Here is a 15,772-nt window from a genome sequence, read left to right as displayed (position 1 = left end):
TCGTACTGCCCCATCAATCAGAAAGCAAGCAGAGAGGGCAGGGCACAGCCCACAAGCATGGACACCCCCCCCTATTTAAAATGTTTGGTGTTGAGGAAGCAACACATGGAATACGAGGAATAAAAGCTTTTATTTACAAGTGAAGCAGCAAAGTTATCATTATTAATATTATTAAAGAGAATAAAAGAGAATCCACAGAAACGGTCACATGTTGGGAAATCTCTTAAAATAACAACAAAAATATTAATTTATACTCACACTCAACCCTATACACAGACTCGCCCCCATAACCAATCAGCTAACGCTTCCGTACAAATTATATTTTCAAATTAAAAGCAGCAAAACACAAACCGTGATCAACACAATAAGAAGTTCTAGGTGAAACCTACAAGGAGATCACATGGAAGAGCCGTGGGTTCTCCCATCAACTCACTCTTATTTGGTTCAAAGTTTCTTGAATCAGGAAAATCTAACTCATTTGAGTCTGGGGATGAGCTGCATGCAGGCAGTGAAAGGTTAAACCTGTTTTATAAAGATGAGATTATGGGGGTGAGCTGCATGCAGACAGGGAAAGGTTAAACCTGTTTTATAAAGATGAGATTATGGGGGAGAGCTGCATGCAGGCAGGGAAAGGTTAAACCTGTTTTATAAAGATGAGATTATGGGGGTGAGCTGCATGCAGGCAGGGAAAGGTTAAACCTGTTGAATATGGTGAGGATTTTAGGGGGTAGCTGCATGCAGGCAGGGAAAGGTTAAACCTGTTTGATACGGGTGAGAGTATGGAGGTGAGCTGCATGCAGGCAGGGAAAGGTTAAACCTGTTGAATATGGTGAGGATTTTAGGGGGTAGCTGCATGCAGAGAAGGAACATGTTGAGAAGGTACAGAGAGTAAGGAGGGGGCATGCAGCCAATGAAGGGTTAAAGCCATTTGATAAGATTGAGACTGTGTGGTGGTGGAGCTGCATGCAGGCAGGGAAAGGTTAAACCTGTTTTATAAAGATGAGATTATGGGGGAGAGCTGCATGCAGGCAGGGAAAGGTTAAACCTGTTTTATAAAGATGAGATTATGGGGGTGAGCTGCATGCAGGCAGGGAAAGGTTAAACCTGTTGAATATGGTGAGGATTTTAGGGGGTAGCTGCATGCAGGCAGGGAAAGGTTAAACCTGTTTGATACGGGTGAGAGTATGGAGGTGAGCTGCATGCAGGCAGGGAAAGGTTAAACCTGTTGAATATGGTGAGGATTTTAGGGGGTAGCTGCATGCAGAGAAGGAACATGTTGAGAAGGTACAGAGAGTAAGGAGGGGGCATGCAGCCAATGAAGGGTTAAAGCCATTTGATAAGATTGAGACTGTGTGGGGGTGGAGCTGCATGCAGGCAGGGAAAGGTTAAACCTGTTGGATTGATATTGCTATTGATTGGCCCGATGTCTCAGGAGCTTAAAGGGCCAGTAGCGTTTGGGTCTATAACAAGTTAACAGCTGGGCATAGGAGTGCATTGCATAAAGTGCTGGTTACTTTGCCTCAGAGCTTGTGTTGTAGATCAAATGATAAGAGATAATGTCCATCAGTTTTATAGATTTTATAGCCCACGGGTGGTCAGATCCGACCTGCCTGCAGCCACTGGGACTGCTAAAAGAGTTCAAAGGATCAGGGAGTTGTGGTGATATAGTCCGTGTACGACTGATAGATCTGATAGAAAATCCTCCCAAATATAAAGTGCATTGTTTTTCCTGAGTCGGGTGGGAGATCCAGTCTTGTGGGTGGTGTAATCTGAACTGCAGTTAGCCAATCAGAGTAAGGCTACTTACACATGAGCTTATATTGCAGTTATGTGTTGAAGAGCTTAGAGGGCCCAGTACCTATCAGGTCCCTAGGTAAGTGAATCAAACTTTCCAGCCCACTACTTCACTAGGTACTGGTTCTGGGCTGCTCTCTTTCCCATGGTCAGGCACTTCACCAAATTCCTTCCTCTAGCTCACTCAATACCAAGGCTCCTACTTAATTGAAGAGCAGCCCAGGAGCAGGAAGTACAGAGAATCAGAGCTCTGTACCTGGGTAAGTACTGGGGGAGATTGGATTCACTTACCCAGGGGGAGGTTCCGGTCTGACCATGGGAAAGAGAACAGCCCAGGAGCAGGAAGTACAGAGAATCAGAGCTCTGTACCTGGGTAAGTACTGGGGGAGATTGGATTCACTTACCCAGGGGGGGGGTTCCTGTCTGACCATGGGAAAGAGAACAGCCCAGGAGCAGGAAGTACAGAGAATCAGAGCTCTGTACCTGGGTAAGTACTGGGGGAGATTGGATTCACTTACCCAGTGGGAGGTTCCTGTCTGACCATGGGAAAGAGAGCAGCCCAGGAGCAGGAAGTACAGAGAATCAGAGCTCTGTACCTGGGTAAGTACTGGGGGAGATTGGATTCACTTACCCAGGGGGAGGTTCCTGTCTGACCATGGGAAAGAGAACAGCCCAGGAGCAGGAAGTACAGAGAATCAGAGCTCTGTACCTGGGTAAGTACTGGGGAGATTGGATTCACTTACCCAGGGGGGGGGGTTCCTGTCTGACCATGGGAAAGAGAACAGCCCAGGAGCAGGAAGTACAGAGAATCAGAGCTCTGTACCTGGGTAAGTACTGGGGGAGATTGGATTCACTTACCCAGTGGGAGGTTCCTGTCTGACCATGGGAAAGAGAGCAGCCCAGGAGCAGGAAGTACAGAGAATCAGAGCTCTGTACCTGGGTAAGTACTGGGGGAGATTGGATTCACTTACCCAGGGGGAGGTTCCTGTCTAACCATGGGAAAGAGAGCAGCCCAGGAGCAGGAAGTACAGAGAATCAGAGCTCTGTACCTGGGTAAGTACTGGGGGAGATTGGATTCACTTACCCAGGGGGAGGTTCCTATCTGACCATGGGAAAGAGAACAGCCCAGGAGCAGGAAGTACAGAGAATCAGAGCTTTGTATATTGGTAAGTACTGGGGGAGACTGAATTCACTTACCCAGGGGGAGGTTCCTGTCTGACCATGGGAAAGAGAACAGCCCAGGAGCAGGAAGTACAGAGAATCAGAGCTTTGTATATTGGTAAGTACTGGGGCAGACTGAATTCACTTACCCAGGGAAGGTTGCTAGCAGTTTAATACAAAAGGCCGGGTACAATACGTATCCTTTATACAGATAACAGGAGGCAAACTAAACCTTTCCAGCTGTTTTTGAACTCATTGTGGCTCTGGGGGAATGCTGGGAGTTGAAGTTTAAAAACACAGTTAAAGGGCCAAAACTTCATGAATTCAAGAGACTTTCCTGTGAGTGAATTTGCTAAAACCTAAATTCTGTAGAATCTTCTGTATTTAAAAATCAACCTATTTTATTTGATTAAAAAGTCCCGGTGTGCTTGTTACTGAACCCCTGGCAAGTTGCTGATCAGTTAACCCTTTGGGTAATGCCCGAATTTGCCACTTGTCGGAAAGGAATCCTAGACCTTATAAGGCATCGCGGGTGCTCGAAATCCACTATTTCCATCCCTCACATCCCATTATAAAAAATCCGTAACGTAGGAAGGGTCCGACAGGCACAAAGAGCATCGGAGGGTCCGGATTCATTTCAGTAGAGACCTTGGGAGTAAAATCAATGGAGTGATCAGAGGTGCTCTTCCTCCAGCGCAGAAGGGCGAAGGTTAATTCCCGTTGCTGACGCCGGGCTCATCGCAGCTTTGCTCGTATGAAGGGGGAGCGTCTGCCAATACAAACACCCAGAAATAGTTAAATACATAAAATAAAGTTTTTCTTTATGGATCTCTGTGATAGTCAATAAGTATTCATGTAACCACTGTCACCCTTCTACAGTTCTACTACTCTCTGCTCCTGGGCTGCTCTCTTTCCCATGGCCAGACAGGAAGTCAATCTTCCTCCCTAGTTTTTACAGAGAGCTCTGATCATATATATTTTTCCTGCTCCTGGGCTGTTCTCTTTCCCATGGTCAGACAGAAAGTCAATATTCCTCTCGAGTTCTTACCCAGAGCTCTGATCATATAATCTTCCTGCTCCTGGGCTGCTCTCTTTACCATGGAGTGGGGGGACAGTGTCCCAAATAACCAGTGTTTTCCAACTATATAACAATTTTAATGGAGCAAGCACTCCCTCTACAGGCTAGATCCCTGCATTACACTACCCATGAGGAAACTTCACTAACCCTTCAGAGTCAGGAGCAATTTCTGTTGTTCTGTCTGACCATGGGAAAGAGAACAGGCCAGGAGAAGGAAGAATATACGATTAGAGCTTTGTGTAAGAACTAGGGAGGAAGAATGACTTCCTGTCTGACCATGGGAAAGAGAACAGCCGGCTCTTGGAAAATACTCGCTCATTATAATATAAGAATACAGTTTGACTTACCATAGGGATAACCCCAGGTGCTGTATTCAGGTGGCAGGATTAATGTGCTGGCAGTTGGTACCGGTACTACTGCACCATCGGAAAAGTACGGGACTGTAGCTCCGGTGGATAAACAGAGGGCGGGATGGGACAGGGATCCAACTGACTGTCCTTCATCATCAGCACCGGGGAAGTGAAGCTCCGGGGAGTAGCAAAAGGGGATGTGCGGCTGCTGCTGCTGCTGGGAGTGGCACTTGGTGGGGATAGAGACACTGTCCATGGGATGAGAGGTGCCAGATGCATCACTGTCCTCTGGGGGAGCTGAAGGTACTACAGTAGGGGGAGTCGGCTGTGAGGCGGAAAGGCTGAGGCGCATCTGGTTTACTGGAATATTCCCAATATAAATCGGTAATGTGACCGACATCTCGGGATTCTTCACCGAAACCTGTGAGAAAATAGGGAGACAATGTTTATCCTAATTCTGTACTATGTGGCAGCACCCTCCTCCCATATGTATAAATACAAATATACAGAGAAGGAATGTTCTGGGCACACAATAAGCTATACCCTCATACTGTACTGTCTAAGGGAAACAATATGGCACCTCCTCCTCCCATATGTATAAATACAAATATACAGAGAAGGAATATTCTGGGCACACAATAAGCTATACCCTCATACTGTACTGTCTAAGGGAATCAATATGGCACCTCCTCCCATATGTATAAATACAAATATACAGAGAAGGAATGTTCTGGGCACACAATAAGCTATACCCTCATACTGTACTGTCTAAGGGAATTAATATGGCACCTCCTCCTCCCATATGTATAAATACAAATATACAGAGAAGGAATGTTCTGGGCACACAATAAACTATACCCTCATACTGTACTGTCTAAGGGAATCAATATGGCACCTCCCTCCTCCCATATGTATAAATACAAATATACAGAGAAGGAATGTTCTGGGCACACAACAAGCTATACCCTCATACTGTACTGTCTAAGGGAATCAATATGGCACCTCCCTCCTCCCATATGTATAAATACAAATATACAGAGAAGGAATGTTCTGGGCACACAACAAGCTATACCCTCATACTGTACTGTCTAAGGGAATCAATATGGCACCTCCTCCTCCCATATGTATAAATACAAATATACAGAGAAGGAATGTTCTGGGCACACAATAAGCTATACCCTCATACTGTACTGTCTAAGGGAATCAATATGGCACCTCCTCCTCCCATATGTATAAATACAAATATACAGAGAAGGAATGTTCTGGGCACACAATAAGCTATACCCTCATACTGTACTGTCTAAGGGAATCAATATGGCACCTCCCTCATCCCATATGTATAAATACAAATATACAGAGAAGGAATGTTCTGGGATACAAAGCTAATGAGCAGCACAGGGATCATGATCCCAGCAAATCCATAATCCCGGCTGCTGGAGGTGGATAATTGGAGGTATTGGCAATCGGCAGTAATGTCTGTATGGCTGTGCAGTCTATATGCAGTGAGTCATTACTAGACGATCAATATTTTTCTTCCCAGCTAGAACTTCACCATGGTTACTGCATGGAGAGACAGGCAGTTTGTAGGAGCGATATACATGAAGGTGGCAGTGAAATACGGGGAGACCATAACGTACACGTGACCTTTACCCACAATCCCCTCTGTTCCACAGCCTCTTTAGCCAGTATAGAATAAACACTAGAACGTATATAATAAGCAGATGACCTGAATGTAATAGTCGATGTGGATCAGGTTGCACCCCTGCAGAATGGACTGGGGAAGCGCCGGCACCAGGACCTGCTCGTCCCACACCGCTCGTTTCCAGGCCTTCACCGGGGCCCCCTCCACCTCCGCGATGGTCCGGAGATCATACACCACCCGCTTCGATTTGTAGGTGATTTTCTAACAGTCGAGAAAAAAAAAAATCATTGAACTAATTAAGAAAAAGCTTCAAAAAAATGTTGTTTGCCCCTAGTGAATTCTCTGCTCACCTGGATGAGAGAGGCCACGATGGAGCTGGTGTCCCGGCCCGACTTGTTCTCCAGTTCCGTGTGGATCTGAATGGCCTGTCCCACCACGTAACCCCTGAGATCAGAGCTGCCGGTCAGCAGAACCTGCCCGGACTTCACCAGCAGGTAATTGAATTTCTTAACAGCCGATGAACAGTTCTGTTGCTGGAAGAGAAATCCGCCATTTGCTTGTGTTTAATAAGGTACGGCCATGGGCACCCATGTCTTTATGTTTTATGTGCTCAACACTACTCCATTTATAAAAGGAACCGGGTCTGCAATTCAGGACTGTCCCCCAGAATAAAAACTCACCAATACCACCCAGTGAAGAATCTCCTAAATAAAAAGTCACTGTGGGAGGAAAGGTGATTTCATCCCTCTTTTTACCCAACACACCATAATCTCTTCTTAAAGGGATACTGTCATGGGAAAAAATTTTTTTTTCAAAATGAATCAGTTAATAGTGCTGCTCCAGCAGAATTCTGCACTGAAATCCATTTCTCAAAAGAGCAAACAGCTTTTTTTATATTCAATTTTGGAATCTGACATGGGGCTAGACATGTTGTCAATTTCCCAGCTGCCCCTGGTCATGTGACTTGTGCCTGCACTTTAGGAGAGAAATGCTTTCTGGCAGGCTGCTGTTTTTCCTTCTCAATGTAACTGAATGTGTCTCAATGGGACCTGGATTTTACTATTGAGTGTTGTTCTTAGATCTACCAGGCAGCTGTTATCTTGTGTTAGGGAGCTGCTATCTGGTTACCTTCCCATTGTTCTTTTGTTTGGCTGCTGGGGGGAAAAGGGAGGGGGGTGATATTACTCCAACTTGCAGTACAGCAGTAAAGAGTGATTGAAGTTTATCAGAGCACATGTCACATGACTGGAGGCAACTGGGAAATTGACAAAATGTCTAGCCCCATGTCAGATTTCAAAATTGAATATAAAAAAATCTGTTTGCTCTTTTGAGAAATGGATGTCAGTGCAGAATTCTGCTGGAGCAGCACTATTAACCGGTTCATTTTGAAAAAAAATGACAGTATCCCTTTAAAAGAATGGTTCATCTTTAAGTTAACTTTTAGTATGTTATAGAATGGCTTATTCTAAGTAACTTTTCAATTGGTCTTCGTTATTTATTTTTTTGTTTTTCAATTATTTGCCTTCTTCTTCCGACTCTTTCCAGCTTTCAAATAGGGGGTCACTGACCCCACCCAAAAAACAAATGCTCGGCAAGGCTACAAATGTATTGTTATTGTTACTTTTTATTCCTCATCTTTCTATTCAGGCCTCTCCTATTCATATTCCAGTCTCCTATTCAAATCAATGTATGGTTGCTAGGCGAATTTGGAAACTAGCAACCAGATGGCTGAAATTGCAAACTGGAGAGCTGCTGAATAAAAAGCTAAATAACTCAAAAACCACAAAAAATGAAAACCAATTGCAAATCGTCTCAGAATATCCCTCTCTACATCATACTAACAGTTCATTTAAAGGCAAACAGCCCCTTCAACAGGCTTTGCCAGAGAGCTCAGGCAGCACAGAATGGGGAAGGCTCCATCATGCAAATCTTCCCATCATTCTTTGAAAGAGGAGGGCACTGAATCCGCCCACAGTGACTCTGCAGATTGCTAATGAATTAAGAGCCCTAGGTAATAACAGTCGCCCCTAGTTACGGTGCCGCTCACCTCTATTTCCGGAATCTCGTTCAGGTCCAGCGGCCGCAGGATATAGAAAGCTTTCGTGCTCTTATAATCTTTGGAGAGTCGCTTGGTCTCTATCACGGCTCGAACCTGATGCATCACCTTCCCAAAGGGACCTTCGAACGACGTGGGTGATGACACTGCACCCAAAATAGATAAAAAGGCTCAATCCTGGCATTCCCTAAAGCCCCGACCACCACCTTGCGCTATCCTCCTAACCCTCTGTTACCTGGGAGTAAAAACTGGAACGGGAAGGTATGTTCACCTGGCGGCAGAGTTCCTGTGAAAAAGAAACCAAGTTCCAGTAAAATGAGTATACTCATATATCTCATGCTCATACTTAGGGATGGGTGAATTTGACCTGTTTCGTTTCTCCAAAAATTCGCCCATTAAAGTCTATGGGCATCAAAAAAATTGTGTTGCGCGGTGAAATTTTTTTGATACGTGTCTTTTTTTTTCTTGTCGCACAACGCCATACAAGTCTATGGGCGTCATTTCTGCGGCGAAACAAGGCGAAAAAATTCATCTCATCCCTCATATCTCATCCTCATCCCTCATCCTCATCCCTCATCCCTCATCCCTCATCCCTCATCCCTCATCCTCATCCCTCATCCTCATCCTCAATCCCTCATCCTCAATCCCTCATCCTCAATCCCTCATCCTCAATCCCTCATCCTCAATCCCTCATCCTCAATCCCTCATCCTCAATCCCTCATCCTCAATCCCTCATCCTCAATCCCTCATCCTCAATCCCTCATCCTCAATCCCTCATCCTCAATCCCTCATCCTCAATCCCTCATCCTCAATCCCTCATCCTCAATCCCTCATCCTCAATCCCTCATCCCTCATCCTCAATCCCTCATCCTCAATACCTCATCCTCAATACCTCATGAATGTTGGTTGAGTACCCTGTAAGGGCCCCCTGAGGCTCTACTATATATATAAAACAAAAATATCTTTACTGGGGGAAGGGGGTCCGTTAAACTATTGTTTTGTTCACCTGGCTTATGTCAAACTTAAAGAACAGATCAAATGAGAGTAGGAGGTATAAATCCATTTTTTTGTGTATTGCGGATGACATCATAAGCATTGATGATGTCATCAACTGACTGCACAAGATGTGCTGCATTTAGTGTATCTGGCCCAGTAACAATCACAGGCTATTGCTGTGCACGCTTTCTGATGAAGGAGCTGCCATGTTGCTCTATCAGACGCTGCTCATACCTCGGGGTCCCGCTTACCTTTATCCGCCAAGGAGAAGGTGCTGTTGAAGTATTGCTCCTCCACATTCCACGACGTGTCGTTCACCTTGTTCGAGACCCCACAGGAGCCCACGCAGCTCACCTTGATGGCTGGAAAGAATAAAAGAAACAGGTAACTGCCATGTCGTACCCTCACACAGCACCCCCTTGTGGCGAGACACACATATTTAGTAAAGGCAACACACCCCTAGATATGGGGACCCCCATATGAACTTGCTTTAGCCCCTCCCACTTACACAGAATTCTGCTACTTGTCCCACAGCCAGAAATTTGAGAAATGACTTCATACCAGCTCATTTGCATAGGAATTTCATTTCCTTGATTCCAATCTGTTTTTAGCTTTCCCTGCTGCAGAACCTAATAAGCCAAACAGCAGATAACGGGCCAACGCCCAGGATTTGGGGTTAAGTACACAGGACCTGCGTGAGTTTGACGTCAGCACATATCTGAGTGTAACGGCACCCCCTGTCTGCTATATATATATATATACACACACACACACACATACACTGCACAGGCTCAGATCCACTGGAATTATTGTGTGTAATGATCAGTAATGATGGGAAGTTCCATTTCCTCATTAAGTTCAGGCAGAAGCTTCAGACTTAAATGAATTAGCAGCAGCCTGTCCACTCCAGAGCCCACCCATTAACTCAATTGCCATGGAAACTGCCCTATATATATATATATATATATATATATATATATATATATATATATATATATATATATATATATATATATATATATATATATATATATATATATATATATATATATATATATATATACACACACACAAATATACAGAGAAGGAATGTTCTGGGCACACAATAAGCTATACCCTCATACTGTACTGTCTAAGGGAATCAATATGGCACCTCCTCCTCCCATATGTATAAATACAAATATACAGAGAAGGAATGTCCTGGGCACACAATAAGCTATACCCTCATACTGTACTGTCTAAGGGAATCAATATGGCACCTCCACCCATATGTATAAATACAAATATACAGAGAAGGAATGTTCTGGGCACACAATAAGCTATACCCTCATACTGTACTGTCTAAGGGAATCAATATGGCACCTCCTCCTCCCACATGTATAAATACAAATATACAGAGAAGGAATGTTCTGGGCACACAATAAGCTATACCCTCATACTGTACTGTCTAAGGGAATCAATATGGCACCTCCTCCTCCCATATGTATGAATACAAATATACAAAGAAGGAATGTTCTGGGCACACAATAAGCTATACCCTCATACTGTACTGTCTAAGGGAATCAATATGGCACCTCCTCCTCCCATATGTATAAATACAAATATACAGAGAAGGAATGTTCAGTGCACACAATAAGCTATACCCTCATACTGTACTGTCTAAGGGAATCAATATGGCACCTCCTCCCATATGTATAAATACAAATATACAGAGAAGGAATGTTCTGGGCACACAATAAGCTATACCCTCACACTGTACTGTCTAAGGGAATCAATATGGCACCTCCTCCTCCCATATGTATAAATACAAATATACAGAGAAGGAATGTTCTGGGCACACAATAAGCTATACCCTCATACTGTACTGTCTAAGGGAATCAATATGGCACCTCCACCCTTATGTATAAATACAAATATACAGAGAAGGAATGTTCTGGGCACACAATAAGCTATACCCTCATACTGTACTGTCTAAGGGAATCAATATGGCACCTCCACCCATATGTATAAATACAAATATACAGAGAAGGAATGTTCTGGGCACACAATAAGCTATACCCTCATACTGTACTGTCTAAGGGAATCAATATGGCACCTCCTCCTCCCATATGTATAAATACAAATATACAGAGAAGGAATGTTCTGGGCACACAAAAAGTTACTCAAACAGTTACTCACCGGTATATCTGACTCCACATAACGTAGATTCTTGTAATAAAGACGTCACGAGAAAGGGTAGCGTAATTGCTTTCAATTAGCATTTTCCTATCCACACTGTATTATTTGTGGCCTTTAATAATTGTTTTTATATAGCAAATGGAATGTTACACTTTGAAAGTGCAGTAGAATTTATGTGCCCAGAACATTCCTTCTCTGTATTTTTATTGGTATTTATACATATGGGAGGAGGGAGCTGCCATAGTGTTTCCTTTAGACTTGAGCTAAAAGAAGAGAAAGAATAAAAGTGTATATATATATTTATATACATATATGGGTGGGGAAGTGCAGCAAGATTCCCCATTAATGCCCCTTTCCTGCGGGCAAATAACACTGTGGGAGCAGCTTCCCCTTTCCAAACAAGTAACAAGCTCAAATGCAATTAATTTCATTCTCTTTGCAGGGTCCCCAATGATTCAATAAGATCCCAGTAGCCCCTCTGGGCCGGGGCAGTGGTAGGGAGTCAGCGAGTATCTGCACCCCCTTTTTTCTGGGTTTGTCTTCTTATTTCTGAAATAAACATCAACTTTTATATTCAGAGCCGACAGATTGTCAGCGGCACCTCCATAAACTCAAACTGCCACGTCCAGGACTTTTACCTGAAACCCGACCCCAAATCCCAGAGAAATTGTCTGAAGCTGGACGGGCGAGTAGGAACCCGAGACTTTATTTTATACACCTGAAACCTCTGTGGGGCCACTATGTAACCTACATACATTGGGGGTGATATTCCAGGTATTTAAATAGCAAAGCCACCTAAAAACTGTTGCCATTTGCCCTATTACAAAGCATAGCAGGAAGCAACTAGTGCCCTGTAAATTCCTTCCTCCAATAAAAGGGGCAGGAACTACAAATGCCCTGTTAGAGGGTCTCACACAGAGGGGCCTGTAAAACCCGCCCAGCATGGTCCCCATCAGCCAATCTACCCTACACATTTAGGAGTGAACCGGCAAATAAACAGAAGGGGCGGGGCTTTGTTTAGACAAGAGATAAACAATAACAACCCTGAGTGGAACTAATAATGCAGAACTGACGTAAGCTCCGTTTCCTGGTTTATAGGATATTTGGGGACAGCAGGAGCAAGTGAGATGATTGCTTGGCAATTAGGATATCAGGCGTGCCAGCCCTAAAGCATGACTCTACTGCTGTTGTTGTTGTGACAGGAAGTAGTGAGTCACCAACAGGAAATGCAGAAACAAGTGGCACTGAACGTGATACATTGTATCCCTGGCAATAGAAACAACTGTCTGCCCGTGACACACACAGCAGCTTCCTTGTTCTCCGGGGGGAGCCAAATTCCTGCGCACATGTCAGCACCTGAATGACTAATGAAACGACACAGTGTGTACAAAATACAGTCCCCGCACCTCAGCACCGGGACCTTTAACCCAAACAGAACTTGCTCTGCAGTGTCCCCACCCCGGGCCCCAACTCAACCGACAAACAAAAGTTCTTGGGTAGCCCTGAGGGAGGTATTAGGGAGTAGCCTTGTAGTTACTAGTAGTGAGTTATTTACCCCTGGGGGAGGTATTAGGGTTACTAAGAGCTGGGAGTAGACTTGTAGTAATTAGTAGTGAGTTATTTACCCCTGAGGGTGGTATTAGGGTCACTAAGAGCAGGGAGTAGACTTGTAGTTACTAGTAGTGAGTTATTTGCCCCTGAGGAAGGTATTAGGGTCACTAAGAGCAGGGGGTAGACTTGTAGTAATTAGTAGTGAGTTATTTGCCCCTGAGGGAGGTATTAGGGTCACTAAGAGCAGGGAGTAGTCTTGTAGTTACTAGTAGTGAGTTATTTGCCCCTGAGGGAGGTATTAGGGTCACTAAGAGCAGGGAGTAGACTTGTAGTTACTAGTAGTGAGTTATTTGCCTGTGAGGAAGGCATTAGGGTCACTAAGAGCAGGGAGTAGACTTGTAGTTACTAGTAGTGAGTTATTTGCCCCTGAGGGAGGTATTAGGGTCACTAAGAACAGAGAGTAGACTTGTAGTTACTAGTAGTGAGTTATTTGCCCCTGAGGGAGGTATTAGGGTCACTGAGAGCAGGGAGTAGACTTATAGTTACTAGTAGTGAGTTATTTGCCCCTGAGGAAGGTATTAGGGTCACTAAGAGCAGGGAGTAGACTTGTAGTAATTAGTAGTGAGTTATTTACCCCTGAGGGAGGTATTAGGGTCGCTGAGAGCAGGGAGTAGACTTGTAGTTACTAGTAGTGAGTTATTTGCCCCTGAGGGAGGTATTAGGGTCACTAAGAGCAGGGAGTAGTCTTGTAGTTACTAGTAGTGAGTTATTTGCCCCTGAGGGAGGTATTAGGGTCACTAAGAGCAGGGAGTAGACTTGTAGTAATTAGTAGTGAGTTATTTACCACTGAGGGAGGTATTAGGGTCGCTGAGAGCAGGGAGTAGTCTTGTAGTTACTAGTAGTGAGTTATTTGCCCGTGAGGAAGGCATTAGGGTCACTAAGAGCAGGGAGTAGACTTGTAGTTACTAGTAGTGAGTTATTTGCCTGTGAGGAAGGCATTAGGGTCACTAAGAGCAGGGAGTAGACTTGTAGTTACTAGTAGTGAGTTATTTGCCCCTGAGGGAGGTATTAGGGTTACTGGGAGCAGACTTGTAGTTACTAGTAGTGAGTTATTTGCCCCTGAGGGAGGTATTAGGGTTACTGGGAGCAGGGAGTAGACTTGTAGTTACTAGTAGTGAGTTATTTACACCTGGATGAGGTATAAGGGTAATAAGAGCAAGAAGTAGACTTGTAGTTACTAATAGTGAGTTATTTACCCCTGGGGGAGGTATTAGAAGAAAGAGGTAAGGTGAGGGCAGATTGGAGTAGTAGTTGGGGTGTAGGTGAGAGGGAGAGAAGTATGAGAAGTATTAGGAGGAGTAAGAGGTGAGTCATCAGGGGGTAAGATTGGCCCCAGTCAGCGCCAGTGACAAAAGAGCAACAGTTGGGGGGGGACTGACCTTTATAAGAGAGGGGGGCGGCGGAGCGGACGGTGACGGTACCAGCGAGGGGCTCCCCGGGGCTGTAAATCACCCGACTGTCCCTCAGGCTGATGTCGAACTGCTGTACTTTACCCATGGCAGGAGCTGAGTGTGTCTGGCGGCGCTGGGACCGCAGCTCTCTCCCCTGTCTCACAGCCCTCAGCACCCCGTGACCTCCGGAGTCCGCCAATCACCAGCCTGGAACGCACGCACGTCACTGTCAGACACGCCCCCCGCTCTGCTACACTGTATTAGCCTGTGTCTCTCACTTCCGGACTTCTTTCTGTCACTGCCGGGGCTGCTGGGAGTTGTAGTTCAGTAGCAACTGTACAGAAACAGACTGGATACTCTGGCCAAGGAGCTTGCAGTCTAATTAAATGGAAGAGAAGGTGTAGGATACATAGCAAGTCCCCTTCTCACATCTGCATCTTATATACTGAATGTATGTTGGGAATTTACTTACAATGAGACTTTCTTTCATTGGGCCAAAAAAAAAAAAAGATTTGAGGCGCAGTTTACCTTTAATTTCACTTAGAGGGGTTGTTCCCCTTTAAATAAACTGTTAGTAGAGAGGGATATTCTGAGACAACTTCCTATTGGTTTTCATTTCTTATTATTTGTGTTTTTTTGACTTATTTAGATTTTTATTCAGCAGCTCTCCAGTTTGTAGTTTCAGCCATCTGGTTGCTAGGGTGCAGATCACCCTAGCAACCATACATTGATGTGAATAAGAGACTGGAATATGAATTGGAGAGGCCTGAATAGAAAGATGATTCATTAAAAGAAGCAATACATTTGTAGCCTTTTTTAGATGGGGTCAGTGCATACCTCCCAACATTTTCAAAGTAAAAAGAGGGACAAAAAAAATGTTTCCGCATGTAGCGCAGCAATTTTTTGACCACACCCCTTTCTGTGGCCACACCCCCTAATTACCAAGTTCGTTTTACAAAATTTGGCAGGTTATGAAAGTTTGAAAATATTTCTCCTTATCTAAACTGTGTTTTTATGTCTCAAAATTGTTACAAAGTATCTTATTTGCACCTGTTAGCTGTTCTGGGCTCTCTGCTAAAAGCCAATTAAGTGAGAAACTTTGTTTCTTTTTCTGGCTGTTCAGTGCAGAGAAAGTTGAAATTTCACTTACCGTAATTTCTCTTTCCTTTTCAGTCCAATTGTCAGCACACAAAAGAGAATTGGTGTCTCTTAACCCAATTGGTAGGACAGTAGGAACAATAAAGTTTTTCTCCTATAAAGACCCACCCCCCCCTCCTCCCCTCATGTTCTTTTCAAGCAATAACCACATCAACACTGAATGCATAATAGTTTAATAGGGAAGGGATAGATCAATTGTGCTGACAATTGGACTGAAAAGGAAAGAGAAATTACGGTAAGTGAAATTTCAACTTTCCTTAACGTCCAATTTCAGCACACAAAAGAGATCTAGCAAGAAAGGGTGGGATTCAGGAATCCTTCATGTTTGATTGCAGAATGGTTCTACCAAAAGCTGCC

At 44.3% G+C, this 15,772-nt stretch overlaps 1 protein-coding gene across 1 annotated transcript; it reads right to left on the bottom strand.

Moving 5' to 3' along the window:
- Positions 1-3,111: 3,111 nt before the first annotated feature.
- Positions 3,112-14,469, bottom strand: arrdc1.L (arrestin domain containing 1 L homeolog). Its single transcript, XM_018229439.2, has 8 exons — positions 14,246-14,469; positions 9,329-9,439; positions 8,317-8,367; positions 8,073-8,227; positions 6,376-6,558; positions 6,110-6,286; positions 4,381-4,804; positions 3,112-3,724 (listed from the first exon to the last, which is right to left on the bottom strand). The coding sequence occupies exons 1-8, from the start codon at positions 14,361-14,363 to the stop codon at positions 3,666-3,668; spliced, it is 1,278 nt and encodes a 425-aa protein (XP_018084928.1). The 5' UTR covers positions 14,364-14,469; the 3' UTR covers positions 3,112-3,665.
- Between the last annotated feature and the right edge of the window lie 1,303 nt (positions 14,470-15,772).

This window comes from Xenopus laevis, chromosome 8L, assembly GCF_017654675.1.
Source record: "Xenopus laevis strain J_2021 chromosome 8L, Xenopus_laevis_v10.1, whole genome shotgun sequence".
Taxonomy (NCBI): Eukaryota; Metazoa; Chordata; class Amphibia; order Anura; family Pipidae; genus Xenopus; species Xenopus laevis.
The sequence above is the reverse complement of the archived record's forward strand: the minus strand, read 5'-3'. Positions and strand labels throughout refer to the sequence as shown.

Bases quoted from the DNA above. Each gene is read 5' to 3' on its own strand.
- arrdc1.L (XM_018229439.2), bottom strand. From the start codon at position 14,363: ATGGGTAAAGTACAGCAGTTCGACATCAGCCTGAGGGACAGTCGGGTG. The intron at 9,440-14,245 runs GTCAGTCCCCCC...TATTCTTTCCAG, and splicing joins CGCCCCCCTCTCTTATAAAG to CCATCAAGGTGAGCTGCGTG. The intron at 4,805-6,109 runs GTCATCTGCTTA...ATTTTCTCACAG, and splicing joins ACATCGACTATTACATTCAG to GTTTCGGTGAAGAATCCCGA.